Source organism: Festucalex cinctus, chromosome 10, assembly GCF_051991245.1.
Source record: "Festucalex cinctus isolate MCC-2025b chromosome 10, RoL_Fcin_1.0, whole genome shotgun sequence".
Taxonomy (NCBI): Eukaryota; Metazoa; Chordata; class Actinopteri; order Syngnathiformes; family Syngnathidae; genus Festucalex; species Festucalex cinctus.
Genome location: NC_135420.1, coordinates 28737702 through 28751030, shown reverse-complemented (window position 1 = coordinate 28751030; position 13329 = coordinate 28737702). Strand labels below are relative to the sequence as shown.

At 40.1% G+C, this 13329-nt stretch overlaps 3 protein-coding genes across 6 annotated transcripts in view; 1 reads left to right on the top strand and 2 right to left on the bottom strand.

The window, feature by feature from the left end:
- Positions 1-36: 36 nt before the first annotated feature.
- Positions 37-7976, bottom strand: LOC144026744 (serine/threonine-protein kinase MAK-like). 2 transcript variants are annotated; one of them, XM_077533701.1, is made up of 16 exons: positions 7509-7974; positions 6930-7113; positions 6686-6840; positions 5660-5714; positions 5379-5500; positions 5206-5288; positions 4749-4881; positions 4486-4657; positions 4244-4411; positions 2937-3272; positions 2653-2846; positions 1596-1708; positions 1161-1271; positions 992-1084; positions 829-906; positions 39-748 (listed from the first exon to the last, which is right to left on the bottom strand). In XM_077533701.1, exons 3-16 carry the CDS (start codon positions 6784-6786, stop codon positions 528-530), a joined length of 1980 nt encoding a protein of 659 aa, XP_077389827.1. In that variant the 5' UTR covers positions 6787-6840; positions 6930-7113; positions 7509-7974; the 3' UTR covers positions 39-527. The 2 variants fall into 2 exon arrangements, with proteins under 2 accessions (XP_077389828.1, XP_077389827.1); XM_077533702.1 differs by having other exon boundaries at positions 37-748; positions 1656-1708; positions 6930-7976.
- On the top strand, positions 7599-9838 carry psmg4 (proteasome (prosome, macropain) assembly chaperone 4). Its single transcript, XM_077533718.1, has 3 exons — positions 7599-7881; positions 8212-8287; positions 9541-9838. Exons 1-3 carry the CDS (start codon positions 7705-7707, stop codon positions 9660-9662), a joined length of 375 nt encoding a protein of 124 aa, XP_077389844.1. The 5' UTR covers positions 7599-7704; the 3' UTR covers positions 9663-9838.
- slc22a23b (solute carrier family 22 member 23b) overlaps positions 9309-13329 on the bottom strand; it is a 44923-nt gene continuing 40902 nt past the window's right edge. For 2 of the 3 annotated variants that reach the window (XM_077533706.1, XM_077533705.1), the window contains exon 11: positions 9309-12952. In XM_077533706.1, the coding sequence (XP_077389832.1) occupies positions 12535-12952 (418 nt within the window). In that variant the 3' untranslated portion in view covers positions 9309-12534. The remainder of the gene's footprint in view (positions 12953-13329) is intronic. The other variant, XM_077533703.1, reaches the window with a different exon arrangement.

The window sequence follows — 13329 nt, the reverse complement described above, 5'->3', positions numbered from 1 at the left end:
AGGCTTTAATGCAGCGTCTCTACTGCAGAGAACAAAATGGCCGGCAGGCGGCAGCAGAGTATAAGAGATCAACCAGGGCCATGTTAAAATGAGCTGATTTTCCCACAGTTCTAAACAGATTTGTGAATAATGATGAAACTTCGCTATATTCTCATGGCAATTGCTGCAAAACAGAAACAGATAGAAATGTACTTTTTTTTTTTTCTTGATGAAAGAAGAGACTAATCTTTCTTTTGGTCGGTTCCATTTTTTATAGTCATAGAACACTATTCTGAGGGCCTTGCGATATCAGACAAAAATCCAGCGAAGGGTTGTTGCTTCAGTGAAAATGAGTTAAATGCAATTCGTTGCATTTATTTACAGATTTAAAAATCAATTTGCATGTGACAGTTGTGTTCATTTGCGTGCTTGCATGTATGAGAGTCCAGAAATTGAAAAATGAAGTTGCACATTGCACACTTTCACATTTGGTTGCTGTTTGAGGCATTTTCTGTGGACGAATACTGCCGATTTTTCTGTCCCACAATTCAATGTTTTGAGGAATTAGTGATGGAAAATGACAAATACTCAGCACGTTGTTTCTCGCGGTTGCCTCCGTATTTGGCAGTCCAGTCTGTCCGGCCGTGCACCGGCGGCAAGTTTGTGTTCCTGTCGAAGGTGTTCATTCTGGAGAAACGTGCACTCGGGCAAGGGCGAGTGATCGGAGGAGGAGCTCCGAAGTCGTCGTCGTGCGCCGTTATTTGCTTATCTGGGGGATCATCAGCACAGACACTTTCGGGATTAAAACGTGAAAATTCACCGTTTTGTCTTCTTGTTTGTAGTTTTTACCTTTACTGGAGAAAATTGCGTTCTTGGCCAGTTTGATTTTGGAGTCCATCCTGAGATCGGCGGGCGCTGACAGATCAACTAAAGGTTTGGAAAACGGACACTCGTTTTGGAGCGTTCGATCGGAAAGAAACGAGTGACGCCTGCCTGATGGTTTGGAACTTACCGGCGGACGGGCCTCCAATCTGCGCCATCCGTTTACGGTCTTTGGTTTCGGACTTTTCAAGAGGTGAAAGATTCGTCTTGGATGTGAAGGAGTCTGTTGATGACGAGAGATACAAAAAAAATGATTTGACAAATGTATTTTGTTGTCGACCTCCTCCCATCGACCGGACCTTTAATAAGCGGCAGCTCAATTTCTTGTCTTTCAGCGAAGCCCAAAATGTCCCACAAGCTTTTGCCGACTCCCTCGTTCCCCGTTGAAGATCGTCTTTTTGGATCGATGCCTGAAAAACCACAAAAAAAACAAAAAAAAAGTTTGTGTCAATTCACGTTTGCTGTGTTGCTGGCCAGGCTACTCAAATATAAATCATAAAGGTCTAAAAATCGTGATAATTACGTGATGTTTGGATATCGTTACATCTCTACTAATTAATTAAAAAACAAAAAAAACACAAGACATATGCACTTTTTTTGTCCATCTATCATTTCTGTCATTAGATCTGCTTGGGCAGCGCTTGGCCCGATGTGGCCAGTCGGACGGTCGAGCTGATGCAAAATGACGTAATTTGATGTGATGGTGGCTACAGACTGTAGCGGCGCATCCTGACCTGGCAGGTATCTGGACTGGCGCAGGTAATGCTGCTTGGGAGACAAGATTGCAGCGTCACCTTTGTTGCTGCTTGTTGGTTTTACTGGCACGGAAGTCTTTGGCACGGGAAAGCTAGACACACACGCAAAAAAAAAAAGTTTGATTGGATTTTTCTTCATTATGGAAGCGTATTGCATTTACTTGAAAAAAAAATCTGTTTTGCTGACTTTTAGGGAACTTTGTTTTTTTTGTGTGATTTTCGTAATTTTTTTTTTTCTTTTACTGAATATTTTTTTTCTGTATTATAAATATTCAGAAAATCAGGGGGAAAAGGTATTCTGAAAAACAAGGAGAAAAACATTATTCCAAAAAACAGAAAAAAAAACAACTATTCCAAAAAAAAAAGAAAAAAAATATTCAAAAGAACAGAAAAAATTCTAAAAAAAGAAAAAAATTATTCCAACAAAAAGAAAAATATTCAAAAAAAGAACAAAAAATAAAAATAAAAAACAAACAAATATTTAAAAAAAAAAAAAACCAAGAAAAAAAATCCCAAAAAACAAAACAAAAAATATTCCAACATCTGAAAAAAAATTCCCAAAAATCAGGAAAAGAAATATTCCAAAAAGCAAACAAATTTTTTTTCCAAAAAACGGGGAAAAAAATATTCCAAAAAACAAAGGAAAAAATCCAAAAAACTGAAAAAAAGTATCCCACAAACAAACAAACAAACAAACAAACAAACAAAAAATATTCCAAAACAGAAGTTGATGCTATGTTTTTTTTAAATATTTTTTTTTTAATAATGTTTTTCCTCCAGTTTTTCTGAATATTTTTTGCCTGTTTTTCTAAATATTTTTTATGACAGGAAAAAATATTCAGTAAAACTGAAAAAAATATTAAAAAAAAAAAATGAAAAAAAATTGACTTAAAAAAAAAAAAAAAAAAAAAACAAAGCTCCCCAAAAAATTCGTCATAAAAACAGGAGTTATTTTTTTATTTTTTTCAAGTGAATGCAATACGCTTCCGTACACGACGCGTCATGAACGTGAAGACTTGCGAATGAGCGCTTATACCAAGTGTGGGCCTCATCGAATGAGGCTCCTTCAGCCCTCAAAGTGTTGATGGTCGGCTTCTTGGAGATGGAAACGCCCACGTCGTCGTCGTCAGCGGCGGCCATTTCCCAGCTGTCCACGCATTTGACGGACGTTTGACCCCATCGTCTTCGCCCCCCCCTCGCCCGGCTAACGCCGTTCCCTCCTTTTGTCGCCTTTCGATTTCACAGAAAGGGAGAAGCTCACCTCTTTGTTTTTGTTTTGATTTGGAACTACACGAGGCGAACGAACGCGAGTGGACTTACAGCTAGCGGCTGCCGGTTGGTAACCAGGCTGAGAGGTTCCTGCTGCTCTTCCGCTGAAATCAAGCTGGGACACGCTTGCTGCTGCTGCTGCTGCTGCTGCTGCTGCTGGTGGGACGGTTGGACGGACGGATGAAGCGTCGGGCGCAGAACTTGGCCGCTCCTGTGCGGCGACTCCGCTTGCGCCTTTTTGGGCTCCCGAAACAATCTGTTTGCTTCACAAGCAACTTTTTCTTCGGCGACTCCTTTGCTATGCTTTGACTGCAACTCGTGCTGCTTGCAGTACTTGAGAGGGTCCGCAAGCGACTGGCCCACGTGAAAGTAGGGATAGCGCAGCGCCTGGAAATCACAACCAAAACACACACCATGTTGAGGAGAAGATTTGATTGATTTTTTTTGCAATTATCTGGCGTTCCAGTGCACGATACTGAATAACGCGCAGGTGGCTGCTCATGTATTTAAATATAACCGGATAGCCGATAAGCCAAGACTTTTGAGGTGGTGAGGCGGCCATATTGCTCCTCCCAAGAAACATTTCTCGCCATACCATCCGATACATTTACAGTATCCAAAATGGAGAATATTTGAGACAGTACTTAGTAGGGGTGTGAATTGCCTAGTACCTGACGATTCGATTCGTATCACGATTCACAGGTCACGATTCGATTCGATACCGATTAATCCCGATACGAATTTATAAGTCGATTGTTGCGATTTTTTTTCATTCAAATTGAGAAAATACTAATCAGTAAGCTTGTAGAGTGTAAGATTTATATGAAAATGTATTATTTATTTATCTGAAATTTCAGTCTTATAGAAGTTGTAATCTGTTTCATGTTTGAACAGCATTAAAATAAAATATTAAGGCTTAATGTTACGTTCATATAACATTCTTCCATGCTCAAGGTGTGAATCAAAAAAAAAAAATTCAAAAAAATTTAAAAAAAAAAAATCGATTCGGCCGATTATTGAATCGATTCGAGAATCACGCGATGTAGTATCGCGATATATCGCCGAATCGATTTTTTTAAACACCCCTAGTACTTAGTAGAAACAACATGATATATGGTGTTTTAACTCTTTTACTGCCACACATTATAAAAAAATTTTTTTTTAAAAACTTTAATATGACAAAGGCTTTGATCATTTACATAATCCTTGAAAACGTTCTGTTTCATCAAATTTCATACACATTGAGACCATTGAAAAGAGATACCCGCCAAAATAAAATATTTCCTGCAGGTTGTTGTCATGTGAAGAAAGTCCATAAGTGAAAGTGATTTTTTTTTTTTTTTTTTTTTTGTGTGTACCTGAGCAGCTTTTGGCCTCTTCTTGGGATCCCACTGCAACATGTCCTTCATGAGCGCGACGGCTTCGTCGCTGGCGTTGGGGATGAGCACGCTCAGGCAGGTGGGGTAACATTTTGGAAAGCGGAAGTTCATCAAGCTGGCTAAAATGTAGCCCTCGGGCCAGTCGGCCTACGACGCGCAAACAACGTGAAGTGGCCCCTCAAATAAATCAAGGTTTTGCTCATTTGGAGATCATGGCTCACCTTCGTCAAGGTTCCCAGCACTTGACAGATCTTGAAGAGCTCGTCCACCTCGCTGTTGCCGGGGAAGAGCGGGCGCAGCGTGTACAGCTCGGCCATGATGCAGCCCACCGCCCAGACGTCGACGGGCGAGCTGTACGACGTGAACCTGAGCAGAATTTCCGGAGCTCGGTACCTGCTCGACACAACAACAACACCAACATCATCTTCTCGTCTTCTCTCGACTGGACGACATTTTTTTTTTTGGTCGTCATTTTCGAACTCACCATCTGGTGGCCACGTAATCGGTGTACGGCGGCTGGGAGCGGATTTCCCGGGCCAGGCCAAAATCGGCAATCTTAACCAATTCTGGACCATTGCAAAGCAAGTTCTCCGGTTTCATGTCACGGTGGAAATAGCCTGCAAGCAAATGTTGGCGTTGAATTCGCTGACGGACATTTGACAGCATTTGGATGTTTTTTTGAAGAGAGCAAACGAAATTGTCTTCAAGGACGCCAAATCAAGCAAATGAAAGAATGAATTCTCCTCTTTGTATGCCAGTAAAGTTTGATATTTACAGTAGAACAGCAGCAGATGAAAAAACACGATATGGGATACATATACAAATAGTTTTGGCTGAGCTTAAGTTGAGCTGCATATGTATTTTTCAAGTTGAAATATTTACGCTACATGTTTGAGAGTAGTTCCTAAAATTGTTCATGTCAAGAAAGAAGAATTTCTTACCGTGTTTATGCATGAAAGCTAAGCCAGACAACACTTGAAACATGATGTTCCGGATCTCGTTTTCCGAGAACATCACATAGTTCCTGGCAGCATCAAAGATGGGCAAAAAAATAAATAAATCATTTCCAAAAATGAATTGAAGTGCAAACAAATGATGCAAAGTCACATTTTACCTATCAGTCATGAGCTGGTAGAGGTTTTCCTTCATATACTCAAAGATAAAGAAGAGGTGATTATTTTTCCTGATGACCTCTTTCAGTTTGATCACATTGGGATGGTTTAGTTTCTTCAGCGACTGTTATTATACACGGAAAACAAAAGTCATCAATAACAATTCCACTCGATACATTCTTGATAGTCGCGATTGGCACTGCATATAAGCGCACCGGTTGCAAACACACTCAAACAGTAAAGAAAAATAAATGTCAGTGACACTTTTTGAACAAATTCTCACCTTCAACTCCCTGAGATTCATACACTCTTCCCAAGAATAAAACTTCCTCTTCATCCTGAAAAATGACAACATTCAGGATTCCGTCGGCTTTCTTTCGCTGGCATTTGAATGTCGCCATGTCTTACAACTTAACGATTAGCTTGCTGTTTCTTTTATTGTATTTTTGACAATCAATCACGCCGACAGAAGCTTTATGAATGCGGTAGATGCCACGAAAAAAAAAAAAAAAAAAAAAAAAAAAAAAAACTTTCGACGTCCGGGTTTTACATCTCAGCGTCATTTCCGGCCACTGACGGCCGCGTTCCAACACTCGCACGCCCAGCGCTGCCGCCCCCCTCCCCCTCCCCCACCCCCCACGACCCCCCAACCAGTCTCAGCTCTCCGAAATGCTTCGGACAACTGACGGACACGCTACATACTCAAAGGCGGAAGCGCAAGAACTGTGCCGCGGATCACACGTCGCAAACAGGAAGTGGAAACCAGGAAGTTCCGGTTGAAACCAGAGGGCAGCCATCTTGCGTTGCCCTAACTTACAGACCATTTCTGTAGCCTTCTGTTCTGTTAAGTATGTAATTTGAGAGGCACATTTTACTCCAAACAGGGATGCTAGCGTATAAAAACACTTGATAAGTGTTTTCAGGAAAAAAAAGAACAGAGGTTGTCAGTAACCGCGGCAACATAAGATTGTTAGTCCCCGCCCCATTTACTTTTGGGCCAGTTACGCCTCCATTGTGTCAACACCACAAATCAATCAGGTGATCAGCAGGCAGTTGTTGGAATCTGTGTATCCAGCTCTGCTTACCTTGCGTGAAGCCTTCACTGGCAAATCGTTTCACAGTAGTGAATAAAAAAAAATACATTTTCCATAACAATGTGTCCCTTTTTTAAAGTGATCCTTACGCCACTTTATTTCTTCATACATTCAGTTTATGAATGGGGATGAGGCAACATGTTTTGACCGCGTCTAAGCTTGTTCAGATCCAAACGAAGCCGTCTTACCCAAAATGTGGCAAAAGCTGCACTCACCTCTTGATGGCAACCAGCTCGCCCGTCTCGTTATTCTTGGCCAGGAGGACACTTCCATACGTGCCATCACCCAACTGTTTGAGCATCGTGTAGCGGTTCATTTTTTTCTCACGTGGCTGGCTCGCCTCCTCACAGAGGAGACTCCAGACTGTAAACTATATTACAACACAAATATTATTTATTTCAATTTGGCTTTTTTTTTTTTTCAAATACTGAAATAGAAGTTGCAGTTTTGTCCTTTTACCTGTCTTCCTGGCCAGCAAATTGGAGCGTCAGCACCTGTTTGGATGCAGTTAAGACGCCTCGTTCATCTAAACGGAGATAAACCTTTTCGCAGCGAACGATCCCCAGTGAGGCCGAAGTGGATTAAGTTGACATGTGGTTCCGAATGTGTGCCAGTGGAGAAAGCTCGACGTCGCAGGTTGAATCTAGGGCAGCTTAAATGCTCTCAGAATGCACACACAGTTCCACAAAAGACAGACGATGATTTCATGCCAGTTTTTTTTGGGGACAATGTTTTACAGTACGTATATCAAAAAATTATGATTTATAATGGGAGTCAATGTGGCCAAAATTGGCATTTTGTAAAGAATCATGGTTTGCAATAATTTAAATTACCGCATGGTGCCATTTTGAACCTCTACAAGTTATGACAATCGGCGGATTTATTATTAGGCCCATTATTTTTTTGCTTCTATATCTTTGATATTCTTTGGTATAACACACCAATCACGTAAATATATTTATTTATTTTTTTAAAAAGGGAAAAGGTGACAAATACCACAGGGTTAAAAAAAATAAATAAAAAAATCCAGTACTGTACCTGTACTTATTTTGTGCAGTAGATGGCGATGAAGCACACCAAAACGCCGAGGACGCGAAACGCATACAGATCGGGCACGTCTTTCATCGATTGCTTTGGGCTGCGTCCGTCGTCCTAACCCGGAAGTTGTTGTCACTTCTGCTTTGTCAATAAATATTCGCACGTACAAAAAAATAAAAATAAAAAAATAAAAAAAATGAGCGAAGCGCAAAACGGAGAGACGCCGGACCCGATTTCGGTTCACAACTTTTCGGAGAGGTTGATGGAGCAGACGGTCCACTTTCACGTCATGAAACTCAGCGGCGGATTTTTCCTCTGGGTCGGTTCGAGTCCGCTTCTGAGCAACATGGCGGTTTCGATGAGCAGCAGATACGTGAGTGCCACAAAAAAAAAATAACTCGGCATCACTTTGCAAAACGTCTTAATGAAGGGCTCGTCAAGACAAATGACGTTTTTCCCCTTTGCAAAGTGATCACGACGCTGTTTAATGATGATGACGTCATCCGATGCGGCTTCTTTTTAGCTGTTTCAAGTCGTTGCATACTCGCATGAAATGAATGAGAATGAATGAATAAATACATAAGTGAAGACCGAAAGTGAAGTAGATCTTAATCTGGGAGGCGTAAATGAGTGAAAACATTTTGATATTAAAATGTGTTTCAGTGCAACTAAACACTTTTTTTTTTTTTTTTTTTTTCTACAGGACTCAATGCCATTATCCACGTTAGTGATGGGAGACCCTTCAGATACTTCTCTAAATTCTTTGGCACAGAGATTAGGTATTGCTGCAGTCTCTTTTATTTTACAGACAAAATAATTGAAAAAAAAAAAATCATACTGTAGAATGATCAAAGTTGACCACAAAGTGTTCCATCAAACATGCCGAGTCGACTGACGACCAATTTATTCTCATCTCAAATCCAAACTTTGCCGCCACATTCATTTAAATGTCTCGCTGAGTGATTGATTTATCATCTCACTTCTTTTCCATCACTGGTTCAGTTCTGGGGCATATATATATATATATATATATATATATATATATATATATATATAATATATATATATATATATATATATATATATTATATATATATATATATATATTATATATATATATATATATATATTATATATATATATATATATATATATATATATATATATTGTTTCTTAATTGAAAATGAGAGAAAAATGTCGACCGTGGACCCTAACCTGAGATTTTACACGATATACTGACTTGCAAAGTAAATATTTACCCCACTCATTTTCACTATATGACTACTAGTCTGAAGTATGAGAGCAACAAAAAAAAAAATATATATATATATATATATAAAAATACTAATTATATAAAATAAAAATATGTAAGAAGATGAACATCTCAAATTTTAGGGGCAAAATGCCACCATTTATTTAATCAATATTTTTGGGTGCACACAGTTCCACAAAAGACAGACGATAATTTAATTTATCGTTATTTACATGATGTCAATAACTTCAAGTAAAGCTTGCAACCACAAATTATACAGTAATCATTTGGTGTTTTTTTTTTGTTTTTTTTGTATTTGAGGCCCCAAATGTGATAACTAAGTCTAAAAAGAACTCAAAACCCATCTGTTTATTTATTTATTATTACGAATGTTTACTTTTGTAATGAGTTTATGTTTTGGACTATTTTTTTTTTTTTTTTTTTTTTTTTAAAGCTTTTTGTACCAATTTTATCTTTGTCCTTGATTTTTTATTTTTAACTACCTGTTCAGTGCTATACAAAATAAATGTATTATTATTATTATTATAAAAAAAATTGTAGTCAATTAGGATTTATTATGACTGAATTATTCTTTTTTTTTAAAGTATGTTACATGATTTTATTGATGATCTCCTTTTCGCTGAACTCTCATATGAAGATGGACCAAAATGAGGATTATTATTTTGTTGTTTCCACGACGATATCTGCAGATCAGAACGCAAACGTGTTGAACATGAAAACAAACTGTTGGCGAGTGTACTTAATTGTGCGCATTTGCAGCCAAGAAGACGAAGAAGCAAGTGTTTGTGAGTTGCAGCCTTCCGACGAGCGACTCGGGCCTCTCGCTGCTCGTGGAGAAGCGAATCAAAAAGGAGATCCAGCTTCATCCGGGGAAGTTTTGATTTTCGGCACAAAAATTGGTTGCAACCACGACATCCGACAACACGATAACATCCAGTGTTCTTTTATTGACACAATAAATTAAGTGGGTTTTTTTTATTATCAAAACATGTCAGCCTATGGCTTCTTTTTTTTTTTGTGTGTACAAATACATCATTAAAAAATAAGATTTAGAAAACCGTTTTAGTGGCTTGAGTTTTTTTTTTTTTTCTTCTTCAGTTGAACTGTTGAAAAACAAAGAAAACATACAGATTGTTCAAAACACAAGAAGTACAAGGAAGATGTCGGATGCGACAGTTCTGTCATGTGCTTATTATATTCGATCATAACTGTAAAGGTGAACGCGTGCATCACAAATGGTCGTTATTGAATAGGGATGTAACCATAATGGCGATGTCGTGATATCAAAGCTGCCACAATATATCGTCTGGAACCTTTTTTTTGTTTCGCCAACCTCCCCCACAATATCGTGATAATTATCGTAGAATATCGTGTTCTATTGCTATAAAAACATGGAACCTACCAAAGGAAAGTTTCACAGCAATTAACGTTAGAATATAGCAAAGTTTCATCATCATCATTCACACCTGATGAAAACTGGCAAAAAGAGCTTGTTGCAACATCACCCTGGTTGATCTCTTATACTTTGCTGCCACCGGCTGGCCGTTTTTGTAATAACTACCATTGCTTCAACCGTTCTCTTCAGTTCAGAGGACACATCAAAGCCTTCTTTATGCTCTACCATAAAACCCCCCCCCCAAAAAAAACGTATAAACACGTCTTTGGGACACTGGTACTATTTAAAATAGAACGTATTTATACGTTTTTGGGGCGCAAATGAGTTAATATCGCATCACGACGTTTGGATATCGTTACATCCCTATTATTTATTGAATGGTACATGAACACGGTTTTGAATGTAGTACTAAATATTCCTAACAAACAGCCAATCCTGTTCTAAGGCGGACTGCTCTATTCTAATCATCACTAGTTCTAGTTTTTGTAATTGTGCTTTTTTTTTTTGGCTAGTTCATCATAGGAGCAGGATGACATCATGAACACAAGTTGGCGTCATTCAAGTGACCAAAAAAAAAAAAATGTCCAAAAGAAGCAATCAAAAATGTTGAGAGTCATCATAAGACTTGTCGAAAAGAACTTTGGAGTCCATTCGACTCTCATGTCACTTTGAGCATTTCCCTGCAGTCTCCAAGGTTTCCGATTGCACGTGATCGACACAACCATCATACGCCTTCACCAACCACCTGGAATGCTTTTCAAAATCGGCGACGACGCCCACTTCCACTCGGGAGGAGGAAGCGCCACCGGTGAGAAAAATTCATTTGTGCCGGTTGCTTCATGCAAAAAAACAAAACGCTGATCGTTGGCTGAGCCGATTCCTGCATCCGAACGACTTTCAGATTGGCTCTCGATTTGTAGTGCAAAATACAAGAACGGCGAGTCTGCCGATTTGCCTTCGTCAGCTCCTCGGACCTGCGAAAAGACTCGCAAGAGGGTCGACAGCCGAGACTTTGGACAAACAAAGTCAGCTCAAATGTTTCGGTGATTCTCCAATTATCGTAAAATCCCGCGATTAACACGCACCCGCGCGTATAACGCTGCACAAAATCTGCCTTTTTTTTTGCCATATTTGTGTATAAAACGGCGCCCTGATTTATTGCGTAGGGCGACCTCACAGGCATTCCGTGAAATTCCGTACGTCATGTCAACGTCACAACATTACTTGTCGATTAATCAATTAATTTTGACCGCTCGACTCTGTTGACTAACATTTTTCCAGGCCGAAATTTGTTCCAATTTGTTGTTGTTCTCCACCATCGACAAAAAAGTTTCAGTGCAAAAAACGGCCGCTCGCGCCGGCATTCCGTGAAATTTCGTACGTCATGTCACGCCACAACATAACTTGTCGATTCATCAATTAATTTTGACCGCTCGACTCTGTTGACTAACATTTTTCCGGGCTGAAATTTGTTCCAATTTTTTGTTGTTCTCCCCCATCAACAAAAAAGTTTCAGTGCATGAAAAACGGCCGTTCGCGGCGGCATTCCGTGCAATTTCGTACATCATGTCAACGTCACAACATAACTTGTCAATTAATCAATTAATTTTGACCGCTCGACTCTGTTGACTAACATTTTTCCGGGCTGAAATTTGTTCCAATTTGTTGTTGTTCTCCACCATCGACAAAAACGTTTCAGTGCATGAAAAACGGCCGTTCGCGGCGGCATTCCGTGCAATTTCGTACATCATGTCAACGTCACAACATAACTTGTCGATTAATCAATTAATTTTGACTACACGACTCTGTTGACTAACATTTTTCCGGGCCGAAATTTGTTCCAATTTGTTGTCGTTCTCCACCATCGACAAAAACGTTTCAGTGCACGAAAAACGGCCGCTCGCGCCAGCATTCCGTACAATTTCGCACGGCATGTCACGCCGCAACATTACTTGTCGATTAATCAATTAATTTTGACCGCTCGACTCTGTTGACTAACATTTTTCCGGGCTGAAATTTGTTGTCGTTCTCCTTTGAATTCTTTTTCATTGTTTTCCAAAGTAAAAGCAGACGTTTGTAAATGTCTGATTTTGATGAAATGCAGAAGATAAATCGATCTTCTTTCATGAAGGATCACAGAAATCAGAGAATTTGGACCATTTTAAATGTAAAAATGGCTCCAAACAATTACTGGATTCTGACAATAGTTGTGGATGAATTTGATAATCGATGAATTTTTGACCGCTCTCGATCCTGATTTTTGAGTGTTATTCACGGGATTTCCCAGTCATAATTTGGCAAGAGATGACAAATGGCAATTTCACGCGGTTCTTCCCTTCCAAATATGGCAGTCGCGCTCAAACGCCATTGGCCACCACCACGGCGGCGGCGCGGCCGCCAATCAGCTCGCCGCCGGTGGCCAGCGAGTAGGAGGCGGGCACGGCGGCCAGAGCGGTGGCGGCGGCGACGGCGGCGCCCCCGGTGGCCGACAGGCGGACGCGCGAGCAGTCGCGCTCGCCCTTGGCCAGCAGGAGGTGCTGCTCGCCCGGGCGCGGCGCGGCGCGGCGGGCGAAGGTCTCGCCGTCGGCCAGCGTCTCGGGCAGCGGCTGCCCGCGCGGCTCGGGCAGCAGCAGCAGGCAGATGATGCACAGCAGCGTGCAGCAGGCGAAGATGACGTGATGCAGGAAGTAGCCCTTCTGGTTGTGGAGCTCCATGATGGGCGCCGTCAGCATGCCGAAGCCGGCCGAAGCCAGGACCACGCCCACGCCGCCGCCCCTGCGGCCGCCACGTTTCACTTTAGTGACTCATCAAGACGGCAACTTCAACTAACTCGCTGATTGGGTCATTCATTACACACCAGAGGAGGTCCTCAAATATTATATTTATAAAAAATGCACATCATAAATGTTCAGATTAATAGTTATTAATACACCAGGTAAAAAAAAAAAAGCTGATTCTATTTATTTATTTTTTTACTAAAAAAATGTAATTTAGAATGACTGTTTATTTTTTATATTTTATTTTTTATTTCATTATTACTATTGTTTTTTTATTTAGCAAAGTATTGACTGGTCCTTTTCAACAAACTTTTTTTTTTTTTTTTTTTTTTTACTTTTGGTTTGTGCAGGAGGTCCTCAAAGTTTATTTGTTAT

What these genes read in the sequence shown, in the direction of transcription:
- LOC144026744 (XM_077533701.1), bottom strand. Translation starts at nt 6,786, where the DNA reads ATGAACCGCTACACGATGCTCAAACAGTTGGGTGATGGCACGTATGGA. An exon ending in AGAGGCCAAAAGCTGCTCAG is followed by an intron (nt 3,273 to 4,243) that starts GTACACACAAAA and finishes TGTGATTTCCAG; the next exon opens with GCGCTGCGCTATCCCTACTT. An exon ending in CCAACCGGCAGCCGCTAGCT is followed by an intron (nt 2,847 to 2,936) that starts GTAAGTCCACTC and finishes TGAAATCGAAAG; the next exon opens with GCGACAAAAGGAGGGAACGG.
- psmg4 (XM_077533718.1), top strand. Translation starts at nt 7,705, where the DNA reads ATGAGCGAAGCGCAAAACGGAGAGACGCCGGACCCGATTTCGGTTCAC. An exon ending in TTTCGATGAGCAGCAGATAC is followed by an intron (nt 7,882 to 8,211) that starts GTGAGTGCCACA and finishes TTTTTTCTACAG; the next exon opens with GACTCAATGCCATTATCCAC. An exon ending in TTCTTTGGCACAGAGATTAG is followed by an intron (nt 8,288 to 9,540) that starts GTATTGCTGCAG and finishes GCGCATTTGCAG; the next exon opens with CCAAGAAGACGAAGAAGCAA.